The sequence below is a fragment of the Haemorhous mexicanus genome, chromosome 1, assembly GCF_027477595.1.
Source record: "Haemorhous mexicanus isolate bHaeMex1 chromosome 1, bHaeMex1.pri, whole genome shotgun sequence".
NCBI classification, from domain to species: Eukaryota; Metazoa; Chordata; class Aves; order Passeriformes; family Fringillidae; genus Haemorhous; species Haemorhous mexicanus.
In genome coordinates this window covers 102820919-102834906 of record NC_082341.1, presented here as the reverse complement: position 1 = coordinate 102834906, position 13988 = coordinate 102820919, and the positions used below count along the sequence as shown (strand labels likewise).

The window sequence follows — 13988 nt, the reverse complement described above, 5'->3', positions numbered from 1 at the left end:
AAATTAGCTAGAACTTTAACCTAAGGTGTATTTTTGTACAAGACAGACTTTGTAAGTCACTAGGACTGGGACTGAAGTCATACACAATAGCATACATGATACAACATTTCTACTGCACCAATCTTCTTGCAAAATGAGATATTTACATATAATTATGCAGTAAGTGTGGATCTACACTCTAAGATCCAATTAATACAAGTTATAGCCTAACTTGTCAGTTCCAATATGCAGCATGCCTATAAATGGCCCATAAGCAGTAGGCAGAATTTATTGCACTTCATTTAAAGATGAATCTGTAATAGTCCATAATGGTCTTGAAGAAATACTAATGCTGATATTGGCTTACTGTTTGACAGAAATAATTCAGAGATCATGAATACAATCTAATTAAGTGTTGAGTGTTTGAAGCTCAGAATTGCAACATTTCACAGGTAAATTCAGCCTATTTTACTGATGGCATACCAAGGCTGCAACGCCTGTACAGCAACAGGAAAGGTATTTGCAGAGACTATGCTATGGAATTGCTATAGGAAAGCAGACTTTTTAAGTCACAAAATTGCTTAGTTGACAACCACACTAAAAATTTACTTCACCACCCTAAGCACTATAGAGCTAATGAAAGAACCAGCCAGAGGCCAGCATCTCCTGAGAACTTTTAACAGAGCCACGGCTAACTTCCAATTACAATGCCAAATAATTGGCTATGATGCAAGAGGCAGAAAGCAGTTACTGAATCATGAGATCATAGGCTGTGCTTCAATTGAGCATATCACTTTTTCTTTGTATAAGAAGAATTTACAATTAGATGTTCTTCCTCTGCCACAGTACAACTGTTATGGCAAATTGTAAAGAGCATCAAAGTACTGAGAAAAGTAGACTGCAACCTTGCCAGCACACAGAAAGAAAGAGAGAAAGAATTAAACACCTGGAGACTGAGCTTCCAACAGAACTTAATACTTTTGACTTAAGATTGTATAAAAAAATACTGTAGTTTTTATAGTAATAAATTTCAATGTACCTCCTATCTACAAGCACCTGTTTCATCAACTTCCACAGAAACTAAAATCTGAAGTGTAACAAAACCCTGACTATCAAAACTCACTCTAGTTTTGCTAACGTCAATGATAAATCCACTAGAAAATATTAAGGAAGTTCACTTTCACACTGCTGAAGAAAAACAGAAATCTCTCTTCAAATGAGCAGTCAAGCATTTTCTGAAGATGATGTTTCTTGGCCCTATAAATATGTTTTCCAGGCACAAAATTTCACTGCCTCTTCTGAATTGTTCTGTGCAAGCCTCTGTCAGCTGACAGAAACACACTCACACTGATGGGAAAATGGCATAAGTGTTACACATCCTTGAATCAAAATTATTTGTCTCAAACCCATACATCTTCCCAGCTACATGATCGAATGTTCTCTCAGCCCCCACTTAAACCAAGCACCACACTTAATCATGAGCAGTTAAAGGAAACCAGCATGAAGCAAAACTGAACACCAAGGTCACAATTCCAAGGGCCTTAAAACAACCCAGTTACTGGTATCCCTTCCTTGCTTCCCCCTTGCTCCATTTCTGATACTTCTGATCCTGGTTTGAGCCACCCCACCCACAGAAAAAACTTCTGAAAAAGAAAAAACTTTTGAAGTCAGGTTACTTATCTGTTTCATTATCACACTAGAACAAGTCCACACCCATCACAGTATGAGTACTGACCTGAGGCAGCAGATCTGCTATCAGAGCAGCACAAGCCAAGAGGAACCACAGCTCATTTTATGACCCCTCCCGCAGCCCAGCTGGGCACTTCTGTCAGCTCTGCTCTGCTACTTGTTTTCCTACATCCTGAAAGCTTAGGAAAGGGACCTGCACTGCATCTTGTACCAGTCCACATTGTTTACAGCTACTCAAATTCCAAGAGAACACAAAGCTTTCGGCAACAGCAGAAAATCCATCATGTTTAGGCATCTATAAAATGGAAAACTTGAAACCTCAGCAGTCACTGCTCTCTGGTTTGGAGCAAAATTAAACTAAACTGTTTATAATAAATTTTAATTTCAATTAAATTTAAATTGCTTTCCTGACCTCTCTCACCACTTGCCAACTAGCTACAAAAAATTTTAAAAATCCCCCACAAAACCTGCCTGAACAATTCTTCAACTCTTATTCTCAGTTGCAAATACATGCATCTGTATAGCTCTGTAATAGAAAAATTCAAGTGTTTTTAAATAAGATTTCCCTTTATCAGTTACTTTAAAAAGTTATGTAAAACAGAATCATGATTTTTCATTCCAAAACAGCAAATATATTTAAATACACATTTGTGGAAACATGATACAGGACCATGATGTAGGAGCACAGATAGGCTGTGAATGCATCTTCAGTCTGTGAATATATGAGCATGCTTTAAAAATAAGCTTTGAAAATCAAGTCCAAACAGTTCCCATGGTTCAGTTGTTTTCTCACACCACCAGAGACACTGCTTTGTCTCTCCTGAGAACTACTTCCATATGTTCCCATCCCCTCACCCATAAAATCACTATGCCTCATCTGATCTTACGATTCACGAGCAATATTGCAAAAATGTGAGTGGTTTCCTGACAGTTTAGCTCTTTGATGCACTTTATTGTGGAGTGAGCCCTCATGAAAACATCACCTTTAACTGGCTGAATTTATCCCAAAGCAGTCATCTAATGCCAGCTTCCTCTCCTCTACAGTCAAACCTTCTCTTTCAATTCCAATAATCATGCTGCTTTGTAGCACTTGATCGCAACCTGCTAATCTGACCAAAAAAAAAAAAAACCCAAAAAACATTTGGGTAATTTTCATGGAAACAGCAACTATGTAGCTACCAAACTGCTACAGTAAACTAGTACACCGACACTAGACAACCAAGCTCATGGCTGAACTAGCCACTTCAACTCCGGCACAGTCTTGCGACTAATTCTGTCATAAAGGCACATTTTTACACAAATATTACTGGCACTTCAAGCAGCCATGAACTAGTCCTGCAGCCTCTTTCTCTCTTCCGTTTCTGGCCATGCATGAATGCACTTAGACTCATTTTCCCAACCCCTCATGGCAGCCACGCTGCAAACTCCAATGAAGAACTTGGTTATATGCAATCAGCTTTTACTTAGGGCAAGCACCAACACACCAATGTATTTACCCTACCAAAAAGGAAGAACGAGCAAGGAAGCCTAACAACATTTCTGGCAACACCACCACAGTAACAGCTATAAGGAAGCTGAAAAATTAAAATGCTCCTCAACTTCATTAATTGAACCTCCTCAGCTTCATTAACTGAACCTCCTCAATAGGTGAGACTGAGGACAGACCTCATGGGAGTCTACAACTTCCTCAAGAGAGGAAGCAGAGTTACAGTAACTGATCTCTCTGGTGGCCAGTGGCATGACCCAAGGGAACAGCAAGAAGCTGTGCTGGTGAGGTTTAGGATGGATATCAGGGAAATATTTTACACCCAGACGGTGCTTAGGCTCTGGTATAGGCTCCCCAGGGAAATGGTCACAGCACCAAGCCCGACAGAGCTCAAGAAGGGTTTGGACAACACTCTCAAGCAATGATGTGATTTTCTAGGAGTCCTATGCAGGAAAAGGAATTGTACTCCAGTGATTCCTTTGGGTCCCTTCCAACAGAGAATATTCTATGATATTTCAGGCCACAACCTTTCTGTTCTTCCTGCTACAAAAATCACAATCTTTTCCAGTGTAGCTTTCTCGACAAGCACACTACGCACAAAGTCGGGGGTCATGTTCCCCACAAGAACACAAACCATATCTTGGCAATTAGGCAAGACACCCCAATACTTACGACTCATCTAGATCCTCCACAAAACCCGCACCTGACGCCACCACATGTGCAACCACTGCGAGGGAAAGGAAAAGCGTTCCGTGAGCGATGCCCGAAGCAACCCGGGGTGCTCACCCACGCCAGCTGCCAGCCTCCCTTCTCTCCTGGCCCCTCGCGCCCCCAGCACTTCCCGACACTCCTGCTTGCCCCAGCGCTGCCCGCCTCCCAACCCCACCGCTTTTCCCCCTGTGCCCCGCAGCCCAGCCCGGCGGAGCCGGCACCGCCCGCCCGTCACCTGCCGCCCAGAGGAGGCAGCGCGGCCGCCCGCCCGGCGCCGCTGCCATGTTGACAGAGCCGCGGCAGGGCCGGAAGGGGAAGCGCGGAGCTCTGGGCACGGCGCAGGCGCGGAGCCGCAGGCGGCGGGGCGGGCTCCGGGCGCAGCGGAGGCCGCGGCGGCGGCAGGTGCGGGGTGCTCGGCCTGCCGAAGGGCGCCCAGGGAGGCGAGCGTGGCACCGCGGCACGGTGACGAAACGCGGGGTGCATAGACTCTGCCAACTCCCCAGCGGGGAGACTCTCGTTCAGTTGAATCAGTGTTCTGCTTCTTTGGAAGAACACGCCTCGTCCTCCCTCCAGCAGGAACTCGTGTGCCGCCTGTCATGTTGCCGGCTCTGCCCTAGGTAGAGCTCATCCCTTGCCTTGCTGCTGTGTCAGCAGCCTTTCTTCAGCACGGGCGTGGAACTTGCTCGCTTTAATGTCGGTGTCCTTCCCTCGTTCGTTCAAACCTGTTTCAGTCTTTCCTGTCTTCAGCTATGGTGGTTTTTTCTGTCGATGCAGATCTGAAGGTTTAAAAACTTCAATTAAAGCAGGTCTGGGATTGTTCAGCCTGGAAAAGACAAGGCTTAGGGGAGCCTTGTTAATGTGTGTAAATACCTGAAAGGGGCTGCAAATAGATCAAGGTTGGGCTCTTGCCTGTGGTGCCCAGTGACAGGACAAAAGGGAAAGGCCATGAAGTGAAACTCTGGAGATTCTCTCAGAATTTGAGAAAACACTTCTCCACTGTGAGGCTGACTTGAGTGCTGGCCACCAGTCTCCCACCTCAGACATAAGCCACCTGGACATGGTCCTGAACAACCATCTCTAAATGGTCCTGCCTGAGCAGAGAGTTTGACCAAAGGACTTCCCAACCTCAACTACTCTGTGGTTCTGTGATCTATACCATTTCAGTTTTGATTCCTGTACTGTAAACTCTTATCCTTTTTCCCTATACTAGAATTACTTTTTTCTGCTGTACATGCAGATGTTGAGATCCAGGGACCATCCAGTTCCTCTGATATAAGTGTTTAAGTCTTTTTGTCTAATTATAGGATCTGTTATCTCTTTGAATAATGTCTACAAGCTGCAGACACTGAAGTTGCTTCATTTTTGGGCTGCTCTGTGTGTGTGCACATGTGCTTGTACTTACATGGATGTAGATACACGTTCTCTTGGCTACTCATTGCCTTCCACACCGGGCCATACCTGGTGTGGTGAAGATGTATTGTTCACTTAATGCTTTGTGGGTATACCCTGTTGGATTCATCAAATAACCCCCAGAGTTGTCTAGCCCTTTTCCAAAAACCATCATCTACATCATAGGCTGAGAAACAAGCTAAGGCATATACTCTCAAGGCCTGGGAGTATATGCCTTAGCTCACATTAGAATTCTAAAATATCTGACTCTGGGCTATGGTAGATGCTTTTTTTTCCTTCTCACATTCTAGTGAAGGATTTTGCAATATTGAGACTATTTAATTTTTTTCCCCCCTCACCCCTCAAGCTCCAATGACGGGAGAACTAACAAGTTCCAGACATCTGTATTGAATAAACAGTGACAATTATTCACCGAATGCAGAAAATTTCTTTTCCACAGCATTTCATCCTCTGTACACCCCAGTTAGCTAAGTGGTGTCTGTATGCCTGACAGACATATGACCAAATGAGAAATGGCATCTTTTTGATCCTAATCTTACTACTGTCTAGACTGAGACAATGAAAACAATTTACTCCATCAATCCATTAGTAGAAAATCCATATGGGAGGAAATGGGCATAGCCAAGTAACTGTTAAATTAGTATAATCCTGTTCTCTTACTCAGACGGTTCATGACTGGCTTTAAAAAACTTCTAAGGGGAAATAAACATTTTATATAGCTTTGTAGAGATTTGAATGAAGCTTTTTGTACACCTCTAGGTCCCATTTTCCAGCTTTTATTCTTTTTGCAGGTAATGGAATATGATTGTTCTAACTTTTGTATTTAGTGAGCCAAACTTGTCTCCTGAAAAAAACAGCCTGTACACTATTCTTGAGCTATTTTATCTTGAAATTGAAGGAGTTGCTGTATATTTACTTCTTAAACTAAATGTATAACTAAATTTATGCTCACACAGACAACTCTGCTATATTTATTTATACAGTTTTTGGTGAAGCTTTGCTGCATGATATCAGTGTAAAAGATGGTTCTTGCATTGCAGCCAAGTAAAAGTTTCATGAGAAAAACATGTAACATGTGAACCAAATGAGCTGAAAAATGATAGATGGCATCCAGGGAAATGTCAAGGGGGTTTTGTGGTCTCATTATTTCTACTGTGGACATTTTGTTTGAAAAAAAAATGCAGGATTATTGTGTTATTGTCTATTAATAGATTATTACATTCAGTGGAGAATTTAGTGTAGAAAGGGGATGATTTGGTATATGAACTGTACAGGAGATATGAAAAGAAAAAAAGCACAGTGAAGGGTAAGAAGCAAAAAGCTCAGAGAATAGTGTTGAAATCCTGGGAGATACTGCAGGGAAAAGTGGGAATTATGGGGAAATTAGCAAACAATGAAATATTGGAAATTGAACATGCAGTGGTTCAAAGACTCCTTCCAATCCGTATTGGGTAGGATGATTTAATGGTCCTGCTGTCCCATTTTTTTTGAATCTCATAGCGGGGAGTTACAACAAAGACAAGAGCCAGGCTTTGCCTTGTGGCCTTGCCTTGAAGGGGGATTTGCAGAGGAATCTTACTGATTTTCAATCTGTTCATGCAGGTTGTGCACTCTTCTTGCTCTGTATGAAGTGCATGGAAAAGGATTTATATGTAACTCTGTCTAAATTATACAATGTGGACTTCGTTTTACTGGAATGCATTAACTTTCATTTTAAGAGAATTAATATTTTTCAAATAATTTCCCATCTAACTTTCATTAACATTTGTAAACAGAATATCCAGGTTGATTTCAATACACATTTGCATAAATAAAATACTTAGAAATTTTAAATTCTTTATGCACATATTTATTATTTTACAGGGGATAACATATCCATGAAACCATATTCAAGGAGACTTTCCTGTGGGAAGGGGCCAGGAAAACCAAAGGCAGTGCAATAAAAAGGGTAACTTAAAATTAAGCATGAAGGAAGCCTATCTTGACACTACCACTGTCCTTGTACTAACAGTGCTAAACTTATGGCCTGTGAGCTTGGTATGACTCACCAGCACAGTTATAGAATCACAGAATGGTTTGGGTTGGAAGGGACCTTCAACATTATCTAGTTCCAACCCCCCTGCTCTGGGCAGGGACAGCTTTCATCAGACTCGGTTCCTCACAAGCCCCATCCAACCTGGCCTTGAGCACTGCTGGGGATGGAGCATGCACAACTTCTCTGGGCAACCTGTTCCGTTGTCTCACTGCTGCCACAGTAATGAATTTCTTCCCAATATCTAATCTAAACCTGCCCTCTTTCAGTTTAAAGCCACCCCACCTTGTCCTGTCACTACCTGCCCCTGTAAAAAGTCCCTCTCCAGCTCTCTCGTAGGTCCCCTTCAGGTACTGGGAGGTGCTATAAGGTCCCACTGGAGCCTTCTCTATGCTGAACAACCCCAGCTCCCTCAGCCTGTCTCCATAGGAGAAGTGCTCCAGGCCATTAATCATCTTTGCAGCCCAAAGGTTATTTTATAACTTGCTTCTGATGCCTTCCTTCATTCCTGAGAACCATGAAAGCAGCTAGTGGCTAAATCTAGTAAATTATTTGTTAGTGTCACTATGCTCCCAGCCACCTTCTTGCTATGGCAAGTCAGGAGCAACTTCAGGCAACTTCAGGACATGTGTGTACTTTTTGCTGTGTATTAAGCCTGTTAGTCCTAGGAGTCTGATCCAAGTTTGTGAGCATCATCCATTTTTTTGTCATCTCAGGCATATTCATTTCCTCCTTTGCCTTGGGAAAATGTGCTGTTTCTATTTGGTCAGAAAATTTGTGCATCTATTTTATATGCTGTCCCTCAGAATTAAAAGAGCAAAAGCTGAGGTGCTTGACTGTAGAGAACCTAAAATAAGATAACTCTAACAATCCCACACATGACTGAGGACTGTCTTAGTGTAAGTATTATATAAATGAATAATATCTTCTGTCCTACCTGTGTCATGCACACCAGCCAGTAGACTGAGCTTATTTACTAGCACCGAAAGAACCAATGAGTCTTAATTTTAGCATTTTTTGATGGTAAATAGCAGCAAGTCACACTGATGATAAAGAGATGAAGACAGCAAAGAAAGTTAAGAGAACTCACAAAAATTACTAAACTTCACATTACAGATTTCCTTATTTTTGATCTTCTAGTAACTCAACTAGTTTTTTTCATCAGTTCACTGAAGGAGTCAGACTAGATGATCCTTCTGCATCCCTTCCAACTGAGATGATTCTGTGACCTGTACCGTGGCACCAACCCTCATGTCCCACCATCAATCCCCTGCATGGCTGCTGTGTTCCGGGACCCAGGGGCCAGAGATGGCAGCTCTGCCTGTGACTCACCAGGCTCACACCCTGCTGTCCCATGGCAGCCCTGGAGGCTCTAACTGAGCCCTCCCCACTGCACAGCTTGGCCACAGCTGCCCCAAGGCCGGGGCACCTCGCTGCCCCTTCCGATGTCCCCATTCTCGAGCCAGGGCCTCAGTGGTTCTGGAAGGGAAGGCAGTAGCATGCCCAAGCCTCCCTCCTGGTGGCCCAGTGCTGTTTCCCTTGCATTGGCAGGCAGTGTTCAGGAGTTGTTACAGTGCTCAGGAGTGAGGGCAAAAACAAGCCCTTTGGCAGAGGTGAGTAATGAAGCCTCCACCCTGGGCACACCTGTGCTGGCTCTGCCCATCCTATTGTCTCCTGTGGCTGCCCTAGCTCAGGCCTCCAGGAGCCTGGGAAGGAGCAGCCACAGCTCATCCTCTCCAATCTGCTGGCAAGACAAGTCAAGGCAAGGCAAGGCAAGGTGTTTTTTCCCCATGTTCCTGCTGACTGACAGAGTTTTGTTGAAATGATATCCTGTTGTGATACAGGCAGAGGGGAGGCAAGAGCATAAGGCCCATACAGGCTATAGAACATAGAATTACTTTATTGTGGGTAACCCCAGGAGTGACCCTGACCTTCAGCACTGTGTCTGAGTGTCACAGGACATTCACCATTAACTACTCAAGAGTCTATCAACAGAGAGGAGGTGAGAAACACAAGATAGGAAGGAAGGCAAGGGCATAATGACAAGGTGAAGAACAAAGCGAATCACTGACAATTTTGCTCTTCTCATTTTTTTTGCCACCAGATTTTTTGTGTAAGCTGAGAGATCATGAAAGTAAGGAAGGAGAAACAGTCTGGCTGTGATTTCCCAGCCTACAGTATTTTAGGGAGGATGAGAGATGTATTGAAGCCGAGTGCAGGAGAAGAGGATGCACAGATGTTAATCCTAGCAAGTGACATCTAACTGAGGACCGACAGGGCTGTGGGAGTTCAGATTATGTACAAGTGTGTGTGTATGTGGGAAGGGGGAATGTAATGTGGGGAAGAATTATCCGCACACAATGTCTTCTCAAAGAAACAGTAGCTTGTCCCTTCGCTGTATCAGAACTTCTGTTACCTCTCAGCTCCTGCGTATCCTTTAATTTACATAGGAACCTAATCCACCTCTAGCATTGCTGCTTCTTACATCCTGAAAGACTGAATTTTGTCTTTTGGTGCAACTCAAAGTTCAGTCCAATCTGTCACATATCAGAAAGGGAGACATGTCAGAGACTTACATGGGACTTGTATGAGGATTTTTGAAAATCATATTCTTATAACCCTTGGAGACTTGATGCAGTGGACCTTCTTTCCTCGCCTGCAGCACTTGGTACCTGTTCCTTTGTTTTCACTCATGACCCTTTTGCCAAAAATTTTCTTTAAGAAGAAGGGAGAGAAAAGAAATGTCAGGGTTTTCTCTAGTGAATTCCTGTGACTCTGTCCTTCAGGTAAGGAGACTGCAGAGTAGAAGGTTGTGTTCCTTACCTGCTAACATTTTGTAGAGCAGGGAGGAGGTTTTAATATCTTTTTTCACATTGATTTGGGAAGTTGCTAATGAGTAAGGAAACAGTTCAGTCACACAGCATGTCACACACACTGAGTCAGCATTTGACTTCTTCTTGGTGGGGTTTTTTTTTGGTTTGGTTTGGTTTGGTTTGGTTTGGTTTGGTTTGGTTTGGTTTGGTTTGCCTGCACAACTGTTTTCTTTCAATGCCTAGGGAAAAAATTCAGTTTCAGTAGGTTCTGGACCCAGTCCTATCATTTCAAGCACTTGCTAATAATACACTGTTTATTTATCTGTTTCAGATGCTGACACTATATACTACACAGATTTTGAAAAGAGATAGCCTCCTTCAGCTTGTGATAAATCCTGTTTGGAAACAATGCATAGATAGCTACAAAGGGAAGCTTGAAGAATGGGAAAAGGCAGGCACCCCTCTAGAGCCTGTACAGCTCAAGAGAGGAAGCTGTGACCACTTGCAGCACCAGAACAAAGAACACCATGCAGACATGATTGTGGGCCTGCAAGGGCTCAGCTGAAGTATGCACAGGTCTCAGAAAAATATGCTTGAGGAGTTACACCCTGCCAGCGTGCTGCAGAGCACAATACAGACACTGGAATGCATCAGCTGTGTCAGATGTGAGCTCTGTGGATGCGAGGTGCCCTGCACAGCTCATCAGTGTGTCAGCACATCATCCTATGCCTCTGCTGTCAGGATTTTTCCACAACCCTGAGCACCTGAACTCCATATTTCAACTACAACATGACAGCATCCCTGTTCTTGTAATTTGCATCTCTTGCCAGCGTGTGGCACAAGAGACTGAAATGGATTGCCTTCCTAAAAAGTCTGTGCAGCTTCTGCCAAGTCCATGCCTCAACACCATCAGGATTGTATTCTATAAAAGAGGGAAGGTTCTCCAGATTTCTTATGGCACAGTAGTGATGTTTCTTTACACACACACACACAGAATGATTGCATATGGATTTGACTGTGTCTGGGTAATAGGTGCAAGGAAAAGTGTACTGAAATGCCACTTTTGCAAGCAACAGAGTGATAGAGGAACTCGTGCTCGTGTCAAAAAGAGTAATTGTCAAAAATCAGAACCTCATGCACAGAAATAGCAGCTTTCCTGTGGTTAAACAGGAACAGTTGGTGCCCTATTTAATAAGGACTCATAAATGCATAAATACATCGATACAGTTGGGCATGCAACTGTGAGAGAATGAAGGAGATTGCTGGCTGGAAATATTTTGCATGCATGTGTGTGAAGGGAAGGGGCAAGATGGGCCTTGCTCTGGTGAGGCAATGCCCTGCCCCACATACCCCATGACCTTGGGCCTTATCCCAGCCTGGCAGTGGCCACCAATCCCTGGCACGCTGAAGGCTCCCCACCTGCCTCTGGAGTCCCTGTCCAGGCCTAGAGTGGCCAAGTCAAGGGAAAAGGAGGAAAGAAAGCAAAATGAGAGCTTGAGCAGGAAAAAGAGGCATAGAGGAAGATGTAAGAGTGTTCTGATATGGACAAAGTTTTGGAGGTAGATTTGCTGGTTAGTTGGTAACGCAGCCCACGCCACGAACTTGCGAGGAGGAAGAGAAGTCATGCAAAGCCAAGAAGTTGAGATGCTGTCTAATGAAGAAGGCAAACCAAGGAAATTGCACACTTTCTAATATTGCATCCAGTAGTATCCCTCCATGATGCTACTATTTTTTGGTTGTATTTTAATATTTGTTTTATATACATTTTGTTGTATATTTTCACTTAATTGTTTATTTGCTAAATATATTAGCTATTATATGAAATGTGTAAATATCAAAATGAAGTTTACAAAATGCTATTTCTGAACATTTACACAAAGCTTTTATACAAAAATTTTCCAGCTATTCATGGGTTTTTTGCTGTTATATGAAATCTTTCATATGTTATATAAAAGTATATAAAATATGTTTCAATTTTAGTAATAATCTAATAAATAATTTAGTAATTTCTAAATTAAAATATATTCTGAAATTATAGAAAAATATATTTTTTTCCCTTTAATTAGGTAGAGGTATTCTGTACTTTTAGAATATTCACCTCCTTAGTATTTACCTGGTATCAAAGGGTTAAGATTACAATGCTCACAATTAAGAACTGTTGAGAAAGACATGTTAAACAGAACAATAATCTAAATAAATATTACTGAAAAAGGCTTTCACATGTATCAGACTGCAGCAACAAAGGGGAAAGGAAGATATGTACTTTAATTTGAAAGTGGTAAGTGCACATTTGTGAACAAATATTTCATGTTGTTATATTTTTATGCAGTTTTATAACTACGTGCCACCTACAGAAGTGTTTGCCTTCATGTTTAATGCCAATACTGTCACAAACAAGGTTATCAGTAATCGCATCATTCGGTATTGAATATTTTGATAGAAATATGCAAATTTGTGCTGCTATAAGTGTTTATATCAGTAATTTTTTTTCACTACAAGAATAATCTATACTGATATGTAGTATCTTCTCCTAATGACTTTACCTTTGATAATGGGTTTGTACAATTTTATCAGTACCTAAGTCTGTGCCATAAAATGAACTAACCAGTGACACATTTGTCATAAATCATAATTAAATTCAAAACAATGATAAACTTGTAGTGAGATAAATTCCTGTCTAATTAGAAGAACAGATAATTACACGCTATCTGGTACACTTTGGGGATTTTTTTTATGTGCTGTGCATAAGATTCCTTTCAGTTTTTGCAAGGCACATCATAAAGTACAATCTGAATTAAAAGCATAATTTTGAAGACATTAATACTGATGACACTGGCAGTAGGGTTTGCCTGGTTTTGCATTAATACTTCACATTTCCATATAGCCCCAGTTTTTAAAACAGTTTGGACTGATCACTAAAGGTTTTTCTTTTTTTTGTGATGTTTTTTTGGGGGTTGTTTTGTTTTTTTCTGGTTTTTGTTTTTGTTTTTTGCTTTGGTTTGTGGGTGCGTAAATGTTGAAGATTGAATTCCTTTTAAAACTTGTTTTTTAAGCATTCTTTTTTCATGTATTTCTTCATGCATTCCTTTTATTACAGAGACACCTGGTGGTCTTTGGGTGGTATTTACAAAAATAGTGTTTTCCTTTTTTATTGCTGGATTTGTTTTTAAGTTTGCTTTATCATTTATTATATATCACTTGTTTAGATTCCCCTACATTATGTTATGGGACTATATAAATTGAAAATTAGACTGAGAGCACTTACACATTATCCAGCATGCAATAGGTGTTGATTCTCATGGCTAATCATGGGTTTCTCTCTTGAATCTTTCCTATCAGGGCTATAAGGGAAATTTGAGCATATTGTTTGCCAATATTTCTTCCAAAATTTATTTTTAGAATAATGGGTGTTTGGGTTTCATGCTTTGAGCATTCAGTTTGTGTTTTGTTTCTGATTTGTCTGTTCTGAGAGATTGAAACGATGACCAAAACTATATGTCAGAATAAGTCTAATGTCCCAATCAGCGTGTTAGTACATTAAGGAAAAGCTTTCTACACTAGAAACACTGGCAAGAACAGGATTATTCTGCTGTAGAAAAATTGTAATAATACTTCTTGCATACAGCATTTTCTAAGTAATAGGCAATTACAGGTAATTACACAGTATAATAGGTAATTACACGGGATGCTGATGTTAGATCTCTTCTCACCCCACTCCCAGACTGTCAGGCAGACAGTGTTGATCGGGTCCTGGGGCAACGCCTCTGGTGTAAGAGCTGCTTTTCCCACTTTCCATGACTGTAGCTGCCCTGTCACAGCAGTCCTGACACCCACCCCAGCAGGGCCCTGCTTGCACAGCTCCAGCAGA

General features: G+C 41.8%; 1 protein-coding gene across 1 annotated transcript in view; it reads right to left on the bottom strand.

The window, feature by feature from the left end:
* Nucleotides 1-8762, bottom strand: part of TMX3 (thioredoxin related transmembrane protein 3) — a 34095-nt gene extending 25333 nt beyond the window's left edge. The window contains exons 1-3 of the mRNA XM_059843350.1: nucleotides 8640-8762; nucleotides 4101-4353; nucleotides 3827-3881 (exon numbers count right to left, since the gene is read on the bottom strand). Of these exons, the coding sequence (XP_059699333.1) occupies nucleotides 3827-3881; nucleotides 4101-4353; nucleotides 8640-8762 (431 nt within the window). The remainder of the gene's footprint in view (nucleotides 1-3826; nucleotides 3882-4100; nucleotides 4354-8639) is intronic.
* Between the last annotated feature and the right edge of the window lie 5226 nt (nucleotides 8763-13988).